The 20,719-nt window shown below is 48.9% G+C and overlaps 1 protein-coding gene across 2 annotated transcripts in view; it reads left to right on the top strand.

Annotated features, from left to right (window-relative positions):
- Positions 1–20,719, top strand: part of Cad96Cb (protocadherin Fat 4-like Cad96Ca) — a 261,784-nt gene that overhangs the window by 200,949 nt on the left and 40,116 nt on the right. For both annotated transcript variants that reach the window (XM_077657731.1, XM_077657732.1), the window contains exons 3-4: positions 17,068–17,136; positions 18,216–18,439. In XM_077657731.1, coding sequence (XP_077513857.1) covers positions 17,068–17,136; positions 18,216–18,439 — 293 coding nt within the window. The remainder of the gene's footprint in view (positions 1–17,067; positions 17,137–18,215; positions 18,440–20,719) is intronic.

Genomic DNA, 20,719 nt, shown 5'->3' with positions numbered 1-20,719 from the left:
CAGAGCTTAAAGCCTGCTGTAAGTGTTTCGATGCGCGGCTAAGAAACAAACCGGAACCTGTGCCCGGTTACTTTTGGCAAAGGCTGTACGTGACGAACTGGGAAAGAAGTGATTGGTACAGAAGCACGCCTCTGTCGAGCTCCGAAATGGGCGTTGAATAAACCTACCTTGAAAGAACTCTCTCTGGTCGCCGACAGTTCACATACGTCGGACGTTTAAAGCCTCGTGTCTCTAGTTAAAGAGCTTTGGAAGTTTCCGTAAATAAATCTAGCGTATTGGTAGAGAAGCCACTTCTGCGCTTTCGTAGATTTTAGCCTGAGTTCAGTGTTGACGTCCAAATACATGTATAGCAGCTCCCGCGGAACAGATGAAATGATAGTGATGTGGACGCGGGATTTTTTTGATGAATTTTTTTAGAACTGAAATAAACATTTGCATGAGCAGGAACCTTTCTAGTCTAAGTCTCACAATGAGTTCAAAACTATTAGTGGTTCTTTATTAATAAAATAACAATGGAAGGAATGCTAGCCGTGGCATCTGCCATCGAAATCTAAAGCACCTGTGCTGCTGCTAGCGTGAGTAAAAATACAGGTGGAGGACAAGGAGATCGAAAGAAAGGGGAGAGCGATAGAGAGAAAAGATAGGGGTAGGGCAGCAATATAAACTATTTAAAAATACAAAATATACAGAAATATATGTGGGCTGCCACATATATTTGCTTGGTAGGAGGGGGGGGGGGGGGGAGCGGCCGTTTGCTGCCCACACGATGCCTTGCACGCCTGCGCTGATGGGTTGAGTTCAAAATGTTTTTCGTGTTTGTAATATTGTTAACATTGGTGGGTCTGTCAGCGTTTGAGGTCATAATTCTTCAGTGTACCGGATACCACTCTGAAACAAGCAGTGGCGGTTGTGATCGGCTGTTGTGATCTTTGATATATTTTGGTCCTTCATCTCTGGCCACTTGTTTCTTGAAAAGCGAGATTAAATTATATTCAGTGATGCCCTTCATATAGCGGTCACAAGCTGGTCGGATTGTGATAGTCGGCTCTTTCAAACCTCACTGACTTCACAGCTTTGATAATCAAGCAATCCTGTTTTAGAAGAATGGCGATTTGGGCTAGTTGGATGTAGTTCATCTTGAAAACAAAAACTAACGCACAAGACGAATGACAAAGTAGAATGGTAGACACTACAAGTGCTTGTAGTGTCCCTCACAAAATATATGAGTTTCTGATAAAACGTCAATGATTTTGGACATCACACTCATCAGGTATATCTGATTACTTTGGAGTATAGTTTCTGATGAATTCTTGCTTAATATCGGCCACCGAGTTTCTGATTACGACGTGATGCGCTTTTTTCTTGTTTGGAGTCTCATTAATTCGTTATGTGCTCATATTGGGGTCATGATGCAATGATGAATTGTTTATGATGTACGCAAAGTAGTGCTTCCGCCAAAAAAGAAAACAAGTGGTGTCTTGAACAAAATTTTTTCTAACGGCTCTCTAACATCATACCCAAACGCTGCGCTAATGCTCTCCTGCACGTAACGCAAACATCCACACTACTATTATATAAGCAAACTTGACTGAAACACGGAATAGTCCCGGACCAGACCCGCCAGTCATTACAGCAAACGGCTTCCACTGAATCCCTGAAAGGAGCAAGTAACAACAAGATCGATCATAGGGCGTTACAATGCTCTTGAAATACACGCCACACCGACACACCTACCTGATCCAAATTTCTTAACCCGGGGCTGACGCTTCTATACTCCTAATCAGAGGCCCCCAGCAAGTGTTAATAGAGAGTTGTTAGTAAGGAGTTTCCTAAATTAATTTTGGCGTCATTCACGCAATTTATGGCATGTGCAAATCTTGATATTTAAGTGCACAGTTTTGTTAATTTAAGTGCATCATTGCTGCATAATACATTTTAAAAAATGCTTGGGTTGTGCATGAAAATAATACTGCTCTTGTGTCTTAATGCATCACGAGTTCATGCATCAGGAAAGTAAATGAAAAAAAACTCACCAATAATTTACATTGCTCTTCCGATGTAAAACATTTAATCAAAAACTTGTCAAAAAATTGTAATGTCGGTCTGATGGAAGAGCACATCCTTTTTTAAGTGTTATTATACTTATCATGATTACATTATAATGACATCAGAAATTCAATATCCATTTTTGAAGGCGATATACAGAGCGCAACAGATGTCTTTTGGTTCGGTTTGTGATTACTCATTATGATTACATTATAGTGACATCAGAAATTCAATAACCATTTTTGACGGCGTTTTACAGCATCTTTCACTTGCTCACTTTCTCAGTGATTCACTTTCCCACTGATTTTATATTCCTGGAAGCAACAGCAGGCTGCGCAGGCATGGCAAGCTACCGCCCTCGTTCTTCAGAATTTCCAGATACCCTTCTCTTTTATCACTCGGCCGTGTGCGTTGGGTTTTGTTTTTATGCTCAATACTGTTTTACTGACATTGTGCTCTCCCGTAAAAAGAAAACAAGCTGTCGAGCCAAGTAAATCACAAAGGGCGCCTAGCCTGGAGCAGATGGAAATATTCAATGCAGGGAACTCGTACGCAATACTGTTATCAGAACAATATTACCTTGAACTAGCGTAGAAAAGAGATCCCCTACAACGGGGACTTAAAGCATCTTTCAGTCGCTCCTCCCTCAATGCTTCACTTGCCCGCTGATTCTCTATTGCTGGAAGCAACAGGATGCTGCACCGTGATGGCAAGCAGCTGCTCTCGTTGTCCAAAATTTCCAGATGACTGCGTTTCAAAAGCCTTGGCATTAACCTTGACCACAAAAGAGCTGTTTCGCACCCCGTGCAGCTGGAAGCGAATGCATCGAATGCAGCACGCGAGTTTTCCTTTCTCGTTTGCTTTTTTTTTATATAAAGCCTGTATTGCGACTACATCCTCCTCGGACAATACCGGATGGACGCGGCGGCATTCGGGCTCATGGAACGAAAATGTACGGGTGCTTTTTTTTCTCTTTTTCTCCTTTCTTTTTCTTTTAGTCCCAGTGTTCAGGTCACCTAAAATCACGTGCTTTATCGCCGCGCCGCATTTTTCATAGCCTAAAGCCTATTTCATCTGCTGCTCAAGGTCATTTTCGCCTTTCTTATCACTCACGTATCCTTATGCAGGCTGCCATGACTGCACGTGGGCGGAATTCAGACAGTCTGTGTTGACTCAACGCAAAAGGGCGAACTGTTTCTCGTGCACGTATTTGCTAGACGAGACGCACAAAGATGTACAGGAAGCGCTATTGTGTAATGGAAGCTGTTAATTTCTAATAGTAATAGGGTTAAAATGAAAACAACAACAACAAAACGAACGAGACAGAGTCATATGAATTAAAGAAAAATGAGCATTGATATGTTCAAGAGGTAAAGCCGGTGATGCCATCACTGAGACTGGGAGACAAGTTCAGAATTGGGAAGATGAAGAAATTCAGTGACGAGTATGAGAGATCTGCGAGTTTTGTCAATAAATAAGTTAAAAATTAGCTGGCTTCCTAGGAGACACATTAATTTCTATGCCTATTCTATAACAATAACTATACGATTCCTATTTCTATAACTATTCTATTTCTATAACTGATAGATTAGAGCGATCGCCGTGGTCTTCCGCGATAGCCGTTGCAGCATTATACAACCTTTGTCCGTAAAGTTTCGAGACTGATTTATTATCTTCTCTAGAAATAATTTCCCAAAACAAATGTGGGCGCTCATGTGTAGTGCCATCTTTTCGGGTTAATCTGAGCTATTTATGTTCATTGCTGTGGCAGCCGCTAGATGGCACTACATGTAGGAAAATACGTTGTCACTAGTCGTCTGCGCATTCTACTGTGAGTGAATGTGGAGAGATGGACCTCCACCTCGAACAGCGTGTAAATATAAAATTCTGTGTGAAGCTTGGCAAGACAGCCACTCAGACGTATGAGCTCCTTCGTGAGGCTTACGGCAACGAAGCATTATCGCGGGCGCGAGTTTTCGAGTGGCACAAGAGGTTCGTTTTGGGGAGAACGTCGGTGGAAGACGACACAAGGCAGGGGCGCCCTTCAACTTCACGTAATGAAAACAACGTGGCTAGGGTCAGGGAAATCGTACAGCAAGACCGCACCATTACAGTCCGCATGCTATCAGATGCTCTCAGTGAACACATGCCACAAAATCTTGCGTGAGAACTTGGGGAAACGAAAGCTGAATGCCAGACCTGTGCCGCACTCACTCACGTAGGGCCAGAAGAACACGCGGGCATCACTGAGCGCTGATTTGCTATCCGAGGCAGATAAGGATGCTGCATTCGTCGACAGCATCATTGGTGAAGATGAAACATGGTGCTTTCAATACGATCCTCAAACAAAGAGGCAGAGCACTGAATGGCGGTCCTCAAGCTCTCCGACGTCGAGAAAGGTGCGGCGATAGAAGACCAAAACAAAGACGATGCTGATAGTTTTTTTTCGATGACAGAGGTGTCATATGCCACGAGTTAGTTCCACAAGGGCAGACGGTGAATCATGAGTTTTATACCCGCGTGCTCCAACACATGCGTGATGCACTGCGATGCCGTCACCCTGACTTACGGGCATCTGGACAATGGAGCCTTCTCCATGATAACCCAAGGCCGCACACTGCCCTCAACGTGACAAAATTTCTCGCCAAGCACACCACTAGAGTACTTCCCCATCCGCCATACTCGCCTGACCTCTTCCCATGCGATTTTTTCCTGTTTCCTCGTGTGAAGAGTGCCCTAAAAGGTGGCTGGATGGGGAGCGTGGAGGCCATTCAAGAATCCACGACAAAGGATCTGACAGCCCTGCCAAAAGAAGCGTTTTCCAACTGTTTCTAAGCCCTCAAGAAGCGTTGGACGCTGTGTATAGACTGCAAGGGAGACTATTTCGATGGGGTGCTGCACAAATTATTTCAATGTTAATGCATTTTTTAATGGCCTCAGACTCGGAACTTTACGGACAAAGGTTGTAGTACCACGTTTGTCGTAATCGAAAAGTCACTCGCGCCAGTGCCGCGATCAGTTAACTTTTTGCCCTAAGAGGACAGAGTATGGCCTACTCGCCAACGATGGTGTGCCGCATGTGGTTATATAGTCCATGTGGGCCTACTATACTCCACAACTTTTTCTGGCAATGCAGCGGAAGCTATGGAACCGAAACACGCCCTCTCTTTCTATGCAGCACAATATAGTCCCCGCTTACAGTTATTAATTTTCCTTCAAAACATACTATATAGTCAGTATCTTTTATTCAAGGCAGATTTCTAACACAACTGCCATCTTTTAACGCTACAAAGTCACGTAAAAATAGTTTTCTTAATTACAACGAATTTGCTAGGCACGCACTGCTACAAGAATCTTTGTGTGATGTCGCCAGCTACAGAAGCGCCTTTACGGAAACTCTGCCCAGTAGCCTTCCTTTCACTGCCAAGAAGAGTTGTTGCCGAGTAAAGAAAAGGTCGCAGGGTAGCGGCTCCAACCGACAAGGGGCTCAGTACAGCTATGTCCCTACTTATCACTAGGACAGGGCACTATCTCGGAGGTGTTTCTTTCTCTCTAGCTCTATCACTTTTTAGCTCTCGTGGCAGCACCGTGCGTTTAAAACGCTGTGGCGCCATCTACGTGACAGTCCATGGAAGAAGCTGACATAAGTCATACGACTACGTTTCTTTCACCGCAACGACCGGAGCGATGGTTCACTGTCCATTTCTTCCCACCGGCTGCGGAGGCACGACGAAGCGTGTTTCGTCGATAAACCAGACCTAACGCCATTGCCGTGACGCAAGCGGCAAAAAGCACGCACACAAGGAAATGAACTGGTACTCTGCTCCAGCTCCGGCTCGTGACCAGAAAACGACGCCAACGTCGGTGGTGCCCCTAAACTCTACCCCCGCAGAAACAGAGGTGCGTTTGTTTTATCTCTCCACATCCACTCACTCACTCACTCTCCACACTATGCAGTGCACCAGGAGACGATCCTCGGGCCATTTCCTGTTCTGGCTAGCGAGGCCCCCCGGTTAAAACAAAAGCGCGCTGGGAGGAAGAAGGGGAAGGGAAGCGGACCTTGCGGAGTGGAACCACGGTGGGAGGGGACAAACGTCGGCGGGTGAAAGCAGCCGTGTTTGCTCAAGGCCAGCTGCGCTTCGCCGCATAGCTTCGTGCCTCGCAGACTCTGAAGGATCCGGACGCAGAGAGCAGGCATCAGCGCTCGGTGGCGGCATAGCAGCCCGTTTACTGGCACTCTGCAAGCATCGTGGCCTCCGCACTGGCAAATACTGCATAGCATAGAGGCACGCGAGGGGCCACTCCGTGTGGTTCCGTGGGCGACGCTAGAAGGTGGAAAAGACAGTCGGTGCGCACGCGAGCTATGCCTAGCTTAAGGCGTAGCAGGGCCCGGATGTACTAAGGGGAGAGACGTCGAAGGAGGATGCGCACGCGAGGAAGGTAGCACCGCACATGCTGGCGGTGGCGGCGAAAATGTGTTATCGGCACGTTTGGGAGCGAGGTGTTGACGTGGTCAGGGTCCCTATTGTCCGGGAGTCCGTTGGCTGATGCCACCGCCCTTGCTTGGTTGACGAGCTGGACTTGGTCCTCTCGGAGGGCGTAAAAATGATGGTGATGATGATGATGGTGGTGGTGGTGATGGTGACGCAAGGTATTTTTCTTCTACTCAAGGCGGGTTCAAAGACCCAGCCAGTTTCCAAGCGTTTCACCCTAAATAAGCCGAGCCCCAGACCAGGGGAAAGCTTGTACCCATTGTATCACCGGTGGGCACCCAGCGGCACTGGGGATCGAACCCCGCACCTTCCGCATGCGAGGCGGATGCTCAGCCCACTAGGCCACCGCTGCGGTTCGCGAGGTGGTAAAAGGAAAGGCGTCTGGCGATACGTGTACGAAGGAAGCTAAGGTATTCTAAAGGTTTCCGTGTTATAAACTAGTTCTAAAGAAGTGGGATTGAAGCCCTTCTTAAGCCCGGAGACTCCAAGCTAAAGGCGCACGTCAGTAAAGGTGTGTGAGCTACGAAAGCAAAAAGTATTACTTGTTTTCAAGTGTCAACGCGCAGTGTGCATATATATCTTGCCCAGAACCAAAAGTGTCATTGGAGCATAAGAAGCTACTCAGCAAATGAGACGCGAGGATGGCTTTGCTACAGTCATATGTGTGGAAAACTGAGCGTCACGCTCGCAAACTGGAGACTGCTGAAGTGACTAAGGGCAAAAGCCGGTAAACTGACATACAGTAGAGGCACATTCGCGTTTTTCTCGGGCTGCATGGCCATAAGGTACAGGTGGATCCATCAACTGTTATTTCCTTCGGGTTTCTCCGACACCTCCTACACAAAGCGCCGGCATGTCGTAGCGAGCTCAACACCAAAACAACAAAGCTCTCATATAAAAATATACCGAACGTAACACAATCATAGTGCATACAACGCGTCCCTTTTTCGCCGGGAACAGGTATACCATCACGCGAAGCCGTGAAGGGACCAGATCCTCGGCAAACAGCGACAGCGGGTGGCACCTCCGTGTTATACGCGCAAAGACAAAGAGGCAGCAGGAAGCTGGGGCCATCGCCGGTGGTCGTCAGAGAGAAGATCCGCGCCTGCGAACGGTCGGAGACACTCGATGGCCCGTGCGTGCAGAGGCGATTTGAGGCGCGCGAGCTTCCGTCCTGCACCGCTCCTCGTCCGCGTGTGTTCATGCACGTGCGTGCCCGACCTTGCGCACCCTCTACGCCGAGCATAGAATCACTTCGCTTTGTTTCTACGACGGAAGGGGGCGGCGTGTCGGCCCGATCAACGCTGCTGGGCATCTGTGCCCACACCCATCCTGCTCCGGCCAGCGCTGAAGGAACTGGCCCTCTCGACAGTGCCCTCGCAGCTTGTCTCGTTGAAAAGTAACTCGCTTAAGCGTCAACGCTCTTTCAAGGGCGCGCTGACGATCCTTTTGTTCGCAACACTAGGTTGTACAATAGTCTGGAAAGGAAAGGAGAAGAAGGGTACCAAGAGGTCAGTGCACCCGCCGACTACCGCCTTTATAAGCGAAAAAATAAAAACTATATCCTGCGCACCCGCATTGGCAGATGCGCTTTGCGGATATGCCATACAGATGCACTATATGATATGCAATGCAAATGCACTACGTTTGCTTTAGGTTTATGGGGGTTTAGCGTCCCAAAATGACTCAGGTTATGAGAGACGCCGTAGTGAAGGGCTCCGAAAATTTCGACCATCTGGGGTTCTTTAACGTGCACTGACATCGCACAGCTCACGGGCCTCTAGAATTTCGCCTCCATCGAAATTCGACCGTCACGGCCGGGATCGAACCCGGTCAGCAGCCGAGTGCCGTAGGTAACCACTCAGCCACCGCGGCGGCTAGATGCCCTATGTGTATATGTGCATTGGCAATATGAGCGCAAGGCCTGATGACAGCGTGAAGGACAGGCGGGTAACGTGCGCTTAGCTGTGGTTGACATCAATTGGTTTTGCCGGAGAAATATGGTTTTCATTAAAAATGAAAAGCGCTCTGCAATCTTAGCGTATCCCAACAATAATCGTGGACGACTTTTGAGCCGTTTACAGCGATTTGCACTGGTCCTTCCAAATATGGGCACCGTTCTTGAGCTCGGCTATAGAGAATACTTGCTGCGCCATCCATAAATCGTGGCCGAATCGCGAATTTACGAGGGCACCAGTTTTTTTCTCTTTGTTTTCTCTTGGTAAGCTGGCGCAAAAAAACAACAACATGAAGTCGCATCTTCCTTCCCACGTGTACACCGGCGAAGTGGCCGCCAGAAAGGGGCGTGACCTTAGTCTTCCGCAAGTTGAACGCATCCGTGTCGCAACCGAACAAGGATTACGCGAGAACGGGACACTGCCCATGTCTGGCAACAACGGCCGACGTAATGCCAAAGCCATCCTTGTTTATAGAACTCCCGTCGTTTCTGATACGAGTCGCAGAGTCCTTATGGATACTTTTATTCTTGGCTGAGGGCCGTCAAACCGAATCCTCCACTTTGTCTGAGTCTTCGCCCCATTACCCCGGAGGATAAAATAGATAAGAGCGGCGGTTGTGGAGTGGCACCCACCGAGACTAATGGAAATAGCGATAGCGGGTATAGTCCAACCTCCCGAGGTCGGCTGAAAGCGGACGTTGCCAACGCGGAACTCAGCGCCTAATCCGCCGATTTTACGCGCTTCAGTGCCCTTAACGGACCGAGTAACACGAGGTTGTCGGCCATGGTTTCGGTACAAGCAAAGCAAGCGTCTGTAGTTGATACAGAGCATGTCTGTTGGGAAAACTCTGAAATCAGATGTCGTTCCAAACTAATGGGGATGAGCAGACGTTGTGTGTTGCTACGTCTTTTTCGTTCTGAGCTTGCACAGCCAACAGCTAACCGAAATAAATACCAAAACAAAGTTGCCTCGCTATTTGCGTCATTTCTTCGAATCCAATAACGGTGCGAATCAGATAGAGGACCGCTCCTGGCCTCGCCAGGCTGCGCATAGTGATCTCATAAACTGAATTCATCCATCTAAAACGAAGCAGCCGTATCTGTCCCAGTCAAACCGGTAGCTTTTGTCTCTGGTAGTTGTCGCCACGTCATCTTCGAGCCTTTCCCCATGATTCGGGATCGACGGAGGCTCATAATACGGAGCGTGAAATTTGACCTTCTCGTCGCAACTTACACGTACAGTAAGCGTCAGACTTAGCGGGAACACGGCAACGCGGGGCCACCGCGCTTCGCGAAGCGCTACCAACGACAGCCGGCGAGAATGGGCTGCAAAGGTGCATGCGCAGTATGAATGCACGGCCGGCTGCTCTTTCGACGCATATGCACCATGTCGCCTATTCTCGCCGAATCCCGGCGGTAGCGCTTCGCGAAGCGCGACGGTCACGCGTTGCCGTGTTCCCTCTAAGTGTGATTCGTACTGTACTGTGCGTGCACAGGGTTGGCGAAAAATCCCCAGGCAACGGGGTCTGCTTTTCTTCAGTATATCCTGGCATTTAAGATGCCGATAAAGCGATCAAGGTTCTCAGAGGTTACCTATTCTGCCCTCTGTAGATATATTGAGCTTCAGGGTTGTCTTAACTGCCGTACTGTACTGCTAAAAAGCAGACCTCGTGGCCTGGGAACTTTTGACCGACTCTGTTCATACGTACGTGACCTCAATACGCAGTGTCACCTGCATACGCGTAGTCAAAAAAGAAAAATAAATAAATAAACAAAGGAAGACGAGGCGCAATACGGCTGCGCAAACAAGAGTGTTATAAAGCAGCAAAATCGGCCCTGCAGGTGTGCATGCCGAGTACAGAAGTCCCGATTCCCATGGCGTCAACCAGTACACACCTCCTGACCTGTCGGCGGAGCGGTGAAAGTGCTCACGGTGTACCCGCACAGGGTGGCCAGCCCGCGCCTCGTTGAAAGGCACCCCGATAGGCGGAAAGGTGAACTAGGAGCACCACCCGGGCCCAATCGCTCGTCCTGGCCGAACGCAATCAGCGCCGGGCGGAAGTGCGGAAGAAAGAAACGAAACAACGGAAATAAATCTCCCTCACGCACTAAATGGTCTCAGAGTGCGCGCGCATAAGCATCCGCCGAACCCCCCGCGGCTGCGTCCGCGCCGGGACGTGCCCAGCATGGCTGAACGTCGCGGCCAGCGGTGATTTCGCCCCATCGTCGCCGCCTCCGAAGCCAAGGGCGCCTCGCTTACGGCCCGACCACCGCTTCGGAAGAACGGCGCGAGCCTCTTTCGCGCATACTTTAGCAACGAGCGCGGCGTAATCCTTGAGCAATGGGGTCGGGCTGCAAGAATGTGCAGGAGATATCGACGGCATATCCTGATTACTTGATGCCGCGTGTTTCTAGGCTGTCTACATTTGCTGCTGTTAGTCCACTCCGCCGCCGTATGCGGTTTATACGCCCAGCAGTTCCGAAAGTCTCTAGATAGCATCGTTGTTCGTATTCGCTACTGCGTTCTTGTTTATTTACGACTATCCAATGCTGCAACTTTCACATGTAATAGAAGAGAACAGTGCCTGGCTTACTTTTTTTTTCGTTTTTTGGTATGCTCCCAAGGACGGCGAATTGTGCGATGGTTTATACACGTTCAGCGAAGCGGTCTAACGGTTGCAGTTCAGCCGCGCTCCGCTCTGCCGCCTAAGCACACAAACGCAACAGCAAGAAGTCTTCAGCTCACACTGAGCAATGCAAAGCGCTCCCCATTCTACCGTATTGAGGTCACGCGTGTTGTGTCGTTTACCCACTTACGATTGGCAGCGAAGCAAACAAGAGAACAGAAGGCATTTCAGAAAAAGAAAAAAAAACGAATACTTGATGGGAGGCGTAAATTATATTGACATCCAATCCTCTCAACAGAAACCAAGATTCTGGGCCCTTGGACAAAAACGGCTGGACGCCCAACTGCGGCTGCAGTGAACATAGTGCCGTGCCCGTGTGTTTTTATTGCTTCATCATGAACTAATCACGCGCGCAACCTGTACATGTTTATTATTGTGTAAATAGTTTGTATATACTACTTCTCCCCCTATCATCTCTTCGTGTCCCCTCACCTCTTCCATTTCGTTTCTCCATTCTGCCTGCCATCCTTCATTTCCGCTGCCCCAGCTCAGGTTCTTCAGTATCGATGGCAGGTGCCGGGGCTACAGAAACCTTATTTTTACTTTTTTATTATTATTTTAATAAACCAGTTACTACTACTACTTGGACAAAACCTGCATCACAAAAAACAGCGGTGAAGGCGCTCGTGAAGTTCTTAAAGGACTCGGGGTTGAGTTCCCGGCAATAAACCTTGAAGCTTTAAGGGCGCGCCGTCACCTTGTCATAGTCGGCTATGGACAGTGAAAAACTCATTTCGTTGCCGTTAATTTTTTCCTCTTTTTACCCCTTTGTTCCCCTCCCCATGAGTAGGGGAGCCTATACAGGGCATCGCCTCGTTAACCTCCCTGCATTTCCGTTCTTCTGCTTCTTACTCTCCCCGCCGCGGTGGCTCAGTGGTTAGGGCGCTCGACTACTGATCCGGAGTTCCCGGGTTCGAACCCGACCGCGGCGGCTGCGTTTTTATGGAGGAAAAACGCTAAGGCGCCCGTGTGCTGTGCGATGTCAGTGCACGTTAAAGATCCCCAGGTGGTCGAAATTATTCCGGAGCCCTCCACTACGGACCTATTTGTTCCTCTCTTCTTTCACTCCCTCCTTTATCCCTTCCCTTACGGCGCGGTTCAGGTGTCCAACGATATATGAGACAGATACTGCGCCATTTCTTTTCCACCAAAAACCAATTATTATTATTATTCTTACTCTCTCTCTCTACTTTCCTTGTTTTCTTAAATTTCGAAAGGAGAAGTAAACAGGCACGTACGGTGTACAGGGAAGCTTAGCGGGACCTGTTTTAAGACCACATAACCTAGAGTTCTCTCTCTCTCTCTCTTATCCCCTGACCACCAGAATTCACACTTTCTCTCTATCCAGGGTATGAGGAGCACGCGAGGATGATAAACACGTGCATTCGCCAACTTACCTAGAAGCGCCAAATACACATGTGCTTTCAACTATAGCGAAAGCGCTCAGCCGCGTGGTCGTGGTCCTTAATGGACACGGAACGCGCAGTGAACACGTGTTGACTCGCGAGCCGAATTCAGTTAGACCGTAAGATGGGAGTTGACAATCACTCATGTGCGCTTGCCTGATGCATGCAGCTCTTAAGGAGAGGCAGTAGCTATGTACTGTGCGTCAGTCGAGCACAAGTGGCTACTCCGAGGGAAAAAAAAAAAGTCTCGATAATGGATGCTGACATTAGTGCAGTAATCGTCTTAATTGATTCCAGTCTTGTGTCAGTCTGGAAGCAAAATAAAACACCAACATGGAAGAAATTACAACGGAAACGCCAAATAAGATGCTTGATGCCGATGGTGTAGCGCCCTGCGCGTAGTCGCGATAAAGGGCAAACGCGAAATGTGAGTAGTGAAGGGTCCTCAAGAATAAATCAGGCCTGAATACCACAATGAGGCAAAATAAAACATAGACTATCGGCGTCAAATAAATCACGACGGAGCAGTCGGAATGCGAACAAGATCAGAAGATATCTTTTGAGGAAGATAAATCCTTACCTGGCTGGCTGTCACTATTAAAGCCTGATTTCCGCCCTTTGAAAGTGATAGCGAGCCAATCTTGTTTTTGTTCTCCTCGTGTGTATTTACAATTTTTGCGCTCTTGCTTTCGTGTTTGAATTTCCTCTTTTGCATTTAATTTGAGCTCGATAGTTCATGTACTGTAGCACGTACGTAAGGTCACATTCAGGACCTTCAACTCTTGTCTCTTACAAGCACGAGGAAACTAGAAGCAGCGCGAAACAACTCCCTTCGAGTCTGCCTTTACTTATCGACGGGGCCTTCTCGGAGACGTAGCAGAAGTCGGATGTCAACCTTTCTACGTGCCGAGATCTCGGGATGCGCTGAACATTTGTCTTCAGCGGGTAGCTCGAGCGATAAAGCATTCCTTACGTCGTATACCGACACTGGCCGCGGTAACAATGGCTTCGATTGGTATGCTCAACGCCTACTCTCGCTCTGTCACCGCAGCTTCTGCCTTCATCTTTTTGTCAGCTCACTTCCGAAATAAGATTCGCATCAGTACGAAGAACAACATGCCACAGGCTGCGACACTCCAAACCGCTCTGAGCCACATAATCTAAACGTACTTCAAAGAGACCCAAATGATTATTACTCACTCCTCTTGTCATCAATGTTGCTCGTCTGGTTGTTACGTGTCTTGTACAAGTCAAAGCATTTCCTACCACCTCGAGAAAGCGACATCCTCGACGTACGCAGCATCAAAGGAGCAGTTTGTTACACCCTCAGGCAGGCAGCCATGCTATGTGCCGTATTGTGTACTCTAAAGTATCCTTGCAAAGCCTTTCAAGCATGTCGAGAACGTCTACCCACCAATCGGTGACACTGAGCATTTGCATCACTTGGCCACCGTTTCTGGCGAATGTGTAATGTTTCCGTGAATCCCATCTTCGTCGTCATCATCAGCCTAGCTACACCCACTACAAGACAAAGGTTTCTCCCTTATTTCCCTAAATAACCCGGTCCTGTGCCATCTGCGACCACCTTATCCCCGAAAACTTCCTAATCTCATCCTCCCACTCGTTGACTTAGTATTTCGCTCACCATACTACACCATTGCCTGTGCTGTTATATCATTCTACCTTGTATTTAGGGCGAAGACAGCGCATGATACTAGGTCACTGAGCCGATCGCCACGGAATCGTCAGAGGCGCATGACGGCTTCGTACATTTTGTAGACCGATCGAGGACATTCATGCTCATGAATCACGTGTGCAACCAGAAAGAACTAATCAAGACCTCTTTCTTCCTTGAAAACATTGATTGTAATTTTTCTTCTGCATTTTCTTTTTCCTTCTTTTACTGCTTGCATTCCCCCGCGCCACTTAGTTTTCTTTGCCCCCTCGGGGTTTCTTATGATCGAGTATGCACACAATTCGCGCTGAGCATCCACCCGCTCCTAATTACAAGCACCTGCGTCAAACGACCTTTAGGGCAAGACCCGCTCATGCCGTTATGCGCGCAGGGCACTCCATAAAACTCGCGCAGTGACACGCCCGTGCTCCAGGATACTCTGGGGGCAGGTCACGCGACAAAGTCCGTTCTAAGCCGATTCGCTCCTTACTGACCGATACCGTCGGTATTATGGCACTTTTGCTTACGTACAGCCTGTCCGTAGATAAGTACACACCAACCAGTGCGTTGTCACACCCCTCTTCTCTGCTCCCCCGCCTTCCAGTTCTCAATGTCTCCAGTTTTATTCGTTTATTCTCTAATTCCCCCTCAGCAGCTGCTTCAGTCTATGGCCACCTGTCGGGCGAAGGCAAAATCACGTCCACATTTATACCACCGCCCCTTCCTCGTTCCAGTTCTATCGAGTCACCGTAACACGCCCAGTGCCACGCGTTCATTTCGCTAATTGTTGTCACTGCTCCCAGGGGCCGCTCTGTCCGAACACCGCTCGCACCGCGCCTCATGAATAACAGGATTCGAGCGGCCGGCGCGACTCGTTGTGAGTCCGAAACGAGAACGCAGGTGGGGAATCGCAGCCCTCCCAACAGGTCCACTCCCCGTTGCGACACCAGCGTCCAGCAGCAAATCGCCAGCTGCCCAGAAGCGGTTTCTTCTGGGAGGGAGCGTCGTAGTCCAGCTCGAGTCCCCTTTTTGCTTGCGGAAAAGAGGCGCTAATTCGTCCCCCCGGCGACCGGTCGATAGCCGCTGTTTCGCGCCTCTACGCTCGCGTGTCTGTAGCTGGCTGCTTCCCCGGCTGTTGCTCCGATTTTCCTCGTTTACATTCAGGGTGTGTCTCTCCGTCTGTGATGTGGTTGGAGAACCAAGAAATCCCGTGCACGTTCATGTAACGCTCGATTGGAAGTTTTTTTTTTTTTTCCTGATATTTACTGAGGAAATATACACCATGCGATCTTATAGGCTGTTATCCTGCAACCGGAAACTGGCAGTGTTACTGCTTGCGAAGTGCTCACGAACGTCACCTTCGTGAACGGTATTAAACGGCGGCTCACGGTTGCGACACCAACTTGGGCGCCATAGATTAATGTATTGTGGGATGCTGGCATTTATAGGGCACAGCAGTTCTTAGATCCACATCATATCATATCGGAATGAACATAGACTTGAACTGAGAACAGTGAATGCGAGAACTAACCTATCTAAATACTTTTTTTTTTCCAAGAACGACTGTTTATCGGAATGCACTGCCTCAGGACACTGTCTGAAGCATCAGACGCAGCGTTTTACGAAAAACTGCTTGACATGTGGTATGCTTGTATATACGCCTGTGATCTTGCGCATTGTATTTGTTCTTTATCTTTTCAAATTTCACTCTGCTTACGTTTTTTTATTCCGGTAACCATATTTTCTGGCATGTAATTTTTGTTTGCATCGTAATAATTTTTATACCTCCTCCCTCAACTGCAATGACCCGAGGAACAATATCCCGTTCATAAAATAAATAACTAAAATAAAATGCATTAAACTAGCAAAGCGTTGTTATAATAAACTCCGCCCCATTCGCCCCCCCCCCCCCCCTCCTTTTAATGGGAAGGCTAAAACTGAGTACACTTCTTGAAAATTTTCAGCTTGAGAACTGTTGTAACGAAATCTCGGGCAGCAGCCATGAAGTCAAATCTGCGTTCCAAATACTTTCTAAAAGTTGTCTGTCTACTGCTGCCATACGGCCATCCAGGCGATATGCGATGATTTTGTTCAGCCTCTTCTATATCATAAACTTAATCTTTTAGTGTTGTACTTCAATAAAACTTGGTGCTGGCCCAGTTGGTAGGACATACTTTGAATTTAAGATAGCACAACACAAATGATCAAAGGGCGTATTTTCGACATCATGTGGTCTGCTAGCATTTCTATTGCAAAAATGTTATACCAACTAACCCCAATCGTCGGTTTATTGTTTCCTGGTAATGCGTTCCACATTTCAATGGTGCGTGGAAAAAACTGAATCTGAACGTGTTGTAGTCGGATACAACTCAAGAAAGGAGCCGCTTTTCCCCGTCAAAGGACTTTCTCCCGGCCAATAGCGTCGGCTGAATCTCACGAGTCTGCTAGCGTGATAATGCAGGGAGCGGAGTTACAGTGCAGGGAGGGACTTTCCCCTTTCATCTGCCACTACCTGCATTGTCGCGCTAGCTGGCTATGAGAATCAGCCGACGCCATAGGCTGGGAGAAAGTCCTTGGACAGGAGAAAGCCGCTTCGTTCTTGAGTTGTATCCGACTATAGTACGTGCGTAGAAAGGTGCCAAGTTAAGTTTGTGATGTCTTCTTCTTGATGTTTCTGGAGCCAAATTAGAGTAGTTGGATGAGAGCGTGTCTTGCTGGTACATTCCCTCTTATGTGTTCAAAACAGAATGCTTGTTACATGAGCCACCACTAATGCTTCTTTCTCTTTCTTTCGTGTGTGCAGATAACCTGTGCTATCTGACGCACGGCGGTTCTTCAGAAACGTTCACAGTCAACGAAGCATTCCCAGTCGGTAAGTGCGATCGGAGTTACCACTATGGGCGCATTCGTCATTTTTTTTTTCGCGAAGCGAATGTTCTTTCGGAAAAGACCTGCGAGATGAAAACGTCCAAATCAGCAGAAATCAGGCCACTAAATTATATAGACCTTAACTGAAATGGCGTATGTTCATGTTCGGCAACAGTATGTGGATGCAGGATTGTATTAAGGAGCATGATTGTTTCTTCTAGGACGGAGCACAGCCGCGTGTAGAATCTGTACCATGATTAGTTCGAAATTTCAAACTCGTCTGGAGTCCCCCTGCGTTATAACTATGGTAACTTACACATATTCGCCTGTTTCCCTAGCACTATCATAACCTGTCTGCACTAATACAGACATGAAGATTCATTCTCGTCCCAGGCGTTTCTGACTGAAAAAGATCAAGAACACGCAGGCTTGAAACTCTATTTATATTCGGTGTATTTTACCGGTACTCACCTACGGGACGGAAACGTGGAGGATAACAAGAAGGGTTCAACCTAAATTGAGGGCCACACAGCGAGCTATGGAAAGAAAAATGATGGGTGTAACGTTAAGAGACAGGAAGATGGCAGAGTGGGTCAGAGAACAAACGCGGGTTAATGACATCTTAGTCGAAATCAAGAAGAAGAAATGGGCTTGGGCAGAGAATTTAATGCGAAGGCAAGATAACCGTGGTCCTCAAGAGTGACGAAATGGATTCCAAGAGAAGGCAAGCGTAGCAGGGGGCGGCAGAAAGTCAGGTGTGCGGATGAGATTAAGAAGTTTGCGGAGATACGGTGGCTTTAGATGGCACAGGACAGGGTTAATTGAAGAGGTATGGGCAAAGCCTTTGCCCTATGATGAGCCTAGCCATGTTGTTGATGATGATGATGTATTCGGTTATTTGGCCCCGATCAACCACGCTGCATGTGGTAGTTAGTCCCAGTCGACCACACCTGGTGCATACCGAAAGCGGGTACTTATTCCGACCTCACTTGAAACCGTACGTAGGCGAAAAGTAAACTGTCCGCCCTCATAGACGCGTCCCCCAAAGAGGAGTCATGTCTGAAGGCTACCTCCTTTGCGCAGAGAGCATCGTGGGCAGCCTGCAGGTGGTGGGCAACGCGAGCCAGCCGTGGGGCGACATCGAGCTGCGCATGGCCGACCCCGAGGGCTCTCCGCTGGCCATCCTTCCCGGAACCAAGAGCCTCGTGCTGCGCCGCAAGCTGGACAAGGAGGGCCGCGACGGCCTCCGCTCCGTCACCACCGACGTCATCTGCTCGCCCCGGCACACGCGGAACTCGGACCACCTGGTGAGAGCACTACTACATCCACCATCCCCGCCTCTTGTGTGGGGGATGCACTGTCCGCGCTTTCGCCGACCGACTTACCGCCAGCTTTTGGCTGGTAACGCACCATCACCTCGCCAGTGTATTCTGGCCTGTAGGCCGTGCTTGGGGAGGGCACAGGCAGAAGCAAAAATCACGCCATCTCACGTATTCGGCCACTCAGGGTATAGCAGTAGTTTATAGTACTTCGCGCGATAAGCTGAACCGAGAGCTGTGGGCTTACATCAGCAGAGTGATAAACTTCAACATCGGAAGGTAGCCAGTGCGCCCTCAATACGTTGAATTTCTAACACAAGAACCAAATGTGCAGAGGCATCTTCGCGCTGCATGCAGCTTGGACTGAAGCGCTGAATCTGCGATGTATTGAAACTAACGAGGAATGTAGAATATTCTCTTCTTCCTATGGACAGACCTGCGACGCCGGTTCTGCGACAGGCCTGCGACGCGACTTAGCTCCGTTTCCCCTCTCACGACTTTTTTTTTTTTTACACTGGAGGGGGGCCATGTGGCTGTCGCAACTCGTTACGTGACACGAAGTACTATTACAGCTCTGACCAGGATAGAAGAAATAACGGAACGCAGGCGCGCTTACGGGGGCCCGAGACGAAAGGTGCCACCCGCGAACGCTGAAGACGGAAGGAAGCTGGCCACGCTGTCTGTATCCGCTTTTGAAGAAAAAAAAAAAAGTCGATGCTGTCGTTAGCTTTCTAGACGGCATCGTACATTGTGGACACCTGGCAGCTCGTCGTTATAGAGCTGCTAATGAACAAAACAAGGGCGTGCGGGTTTCATTTATCCAAGTCGCCTGCAGCCCTGCTGGAAACTGGGAACCTACCGGCGCTGTCACCGGCCGCCTATGGCCCCTCGCCGTTATCGTCAAAGCCGGCTCCACTTGGCAAGCGAACGTATAATTTTGACTGCGCAGCCAACGGTGCGCCTGCCTAATTGCGACCGTGGCGCGAAGTTGACGGTTATTCTTTTCGCAGGCAGGCCTCATGCCATGCAAACGGCTGCCTGCGCGCCATGCACTCCCGCGACGCGGAAGCCGACCCGCGTAAGGCACACGTTGTGGCGCGCCTGTGACGAAAGATTGGATAAGGAAAACGAAAAAATAAAGTGCTGCACGGCGAAGTATATGCACCCACACACGCACGCGGAAGGTAAAACCAGACCCTTGCGGGGCAGGCAACAGAGCGACGCGTTGCAGAGGCGCGTCGTGTCGTGCTTGCCGTTGTACGGTGGCCTGCTTTTAGCGTAGACGTCTGGGCTGACGCCACATGGCTGACAAGTCGGTCCTTTATATATATATACTTATTTCCTCAGTGCGAAGCCTTAGTTGGCCCGCGGCAAGCCATGCGAAATTGAGTTTGTTGTCTAAGACCGGAGATCCGTTTGTGGCACACATACGTACGGTACTCGTGCGTGCCTCTTTGCACGACTACGCATGCGCCTTAGTTGTCGTCTATGTAGGAGGCGTGAAATGAAGCGAGAAGTTCGTTGTTCTCACGTTGATATATATTTTTGCTTTTTTTTCTCTCTCCTCGCTGTCCCTTGGTATACAACACGAGAGCGGTCGTGCGCGCGGAACTCCGGAGACACAGTGACACGCACGCCTTATCCGCCAGGGGCGCTTCGGTTGACACGTCGGGCCTCCTCCACATAGGCGTCACTTCCTAGTTTGCGCGCCGGCCTGCATGGTGTATGACGCTTACAACGGCGCGCCCTGAATGCTTGCCGGCGTTGGTCAAAAGGCGCGGAGGAGGAGGCGCGAACGCGCCCAGCACCTTTCCGTGTTTACGGCTAAGGCGCGAGTCTTGTGACAAATCTTGCACCCCTCCATTTCTGCTTATATCTTTCCTTTTTATTCCCGTTTATGTGTTTTTTCCCGCTTTTATATCGTTTCGAGTATTCTGTTTTTCTCAAAAGGAACTTCCTTGCAGCGCTTATTCTACGTCACTTCCTCGAATTAAGGCGACAAGCTTTGACTTCCGCGCGACAGCAGATTAATTACACGGGCGGGTCGTCTAGGCTGAAATGGCACACGTGAACAAGTTGCCTGCAAGATTCGTCCCTAACAAGAGGCTCGCAGGCAGATGCGAACTTCTTGAACTTTAGCCCTCTGAACGCCACATACCCGGCAAGTTTAAGTTATACGCCATTATTTGATGGTACGATGTTTTCCGTCTGTATGTTTTTACTCGCCACTGTTTTGGGGTCACCTTTCTGGACCGTCTTTTTTTAACG

The sequence above is a fragment of the Amblyomma americanum genome, chromosome 3, assembly GCF_052857255.1.
Source record: "Amblyomma americanum isolate KBUSLIRL-KWMA chromosome 3, ASM5285725v1, whole genome shotgun sequence".
NCBI lineage: Eukaryota > Metazoa > Arthropoda > Arachnida > Ixodida > Ixodidae > Amblyomma > Amblyomma americanum.
Note: the sequence above shows the minus strand (reverse complement) of the source record. Positions and strands in the feature narration are given on the sequence as shown.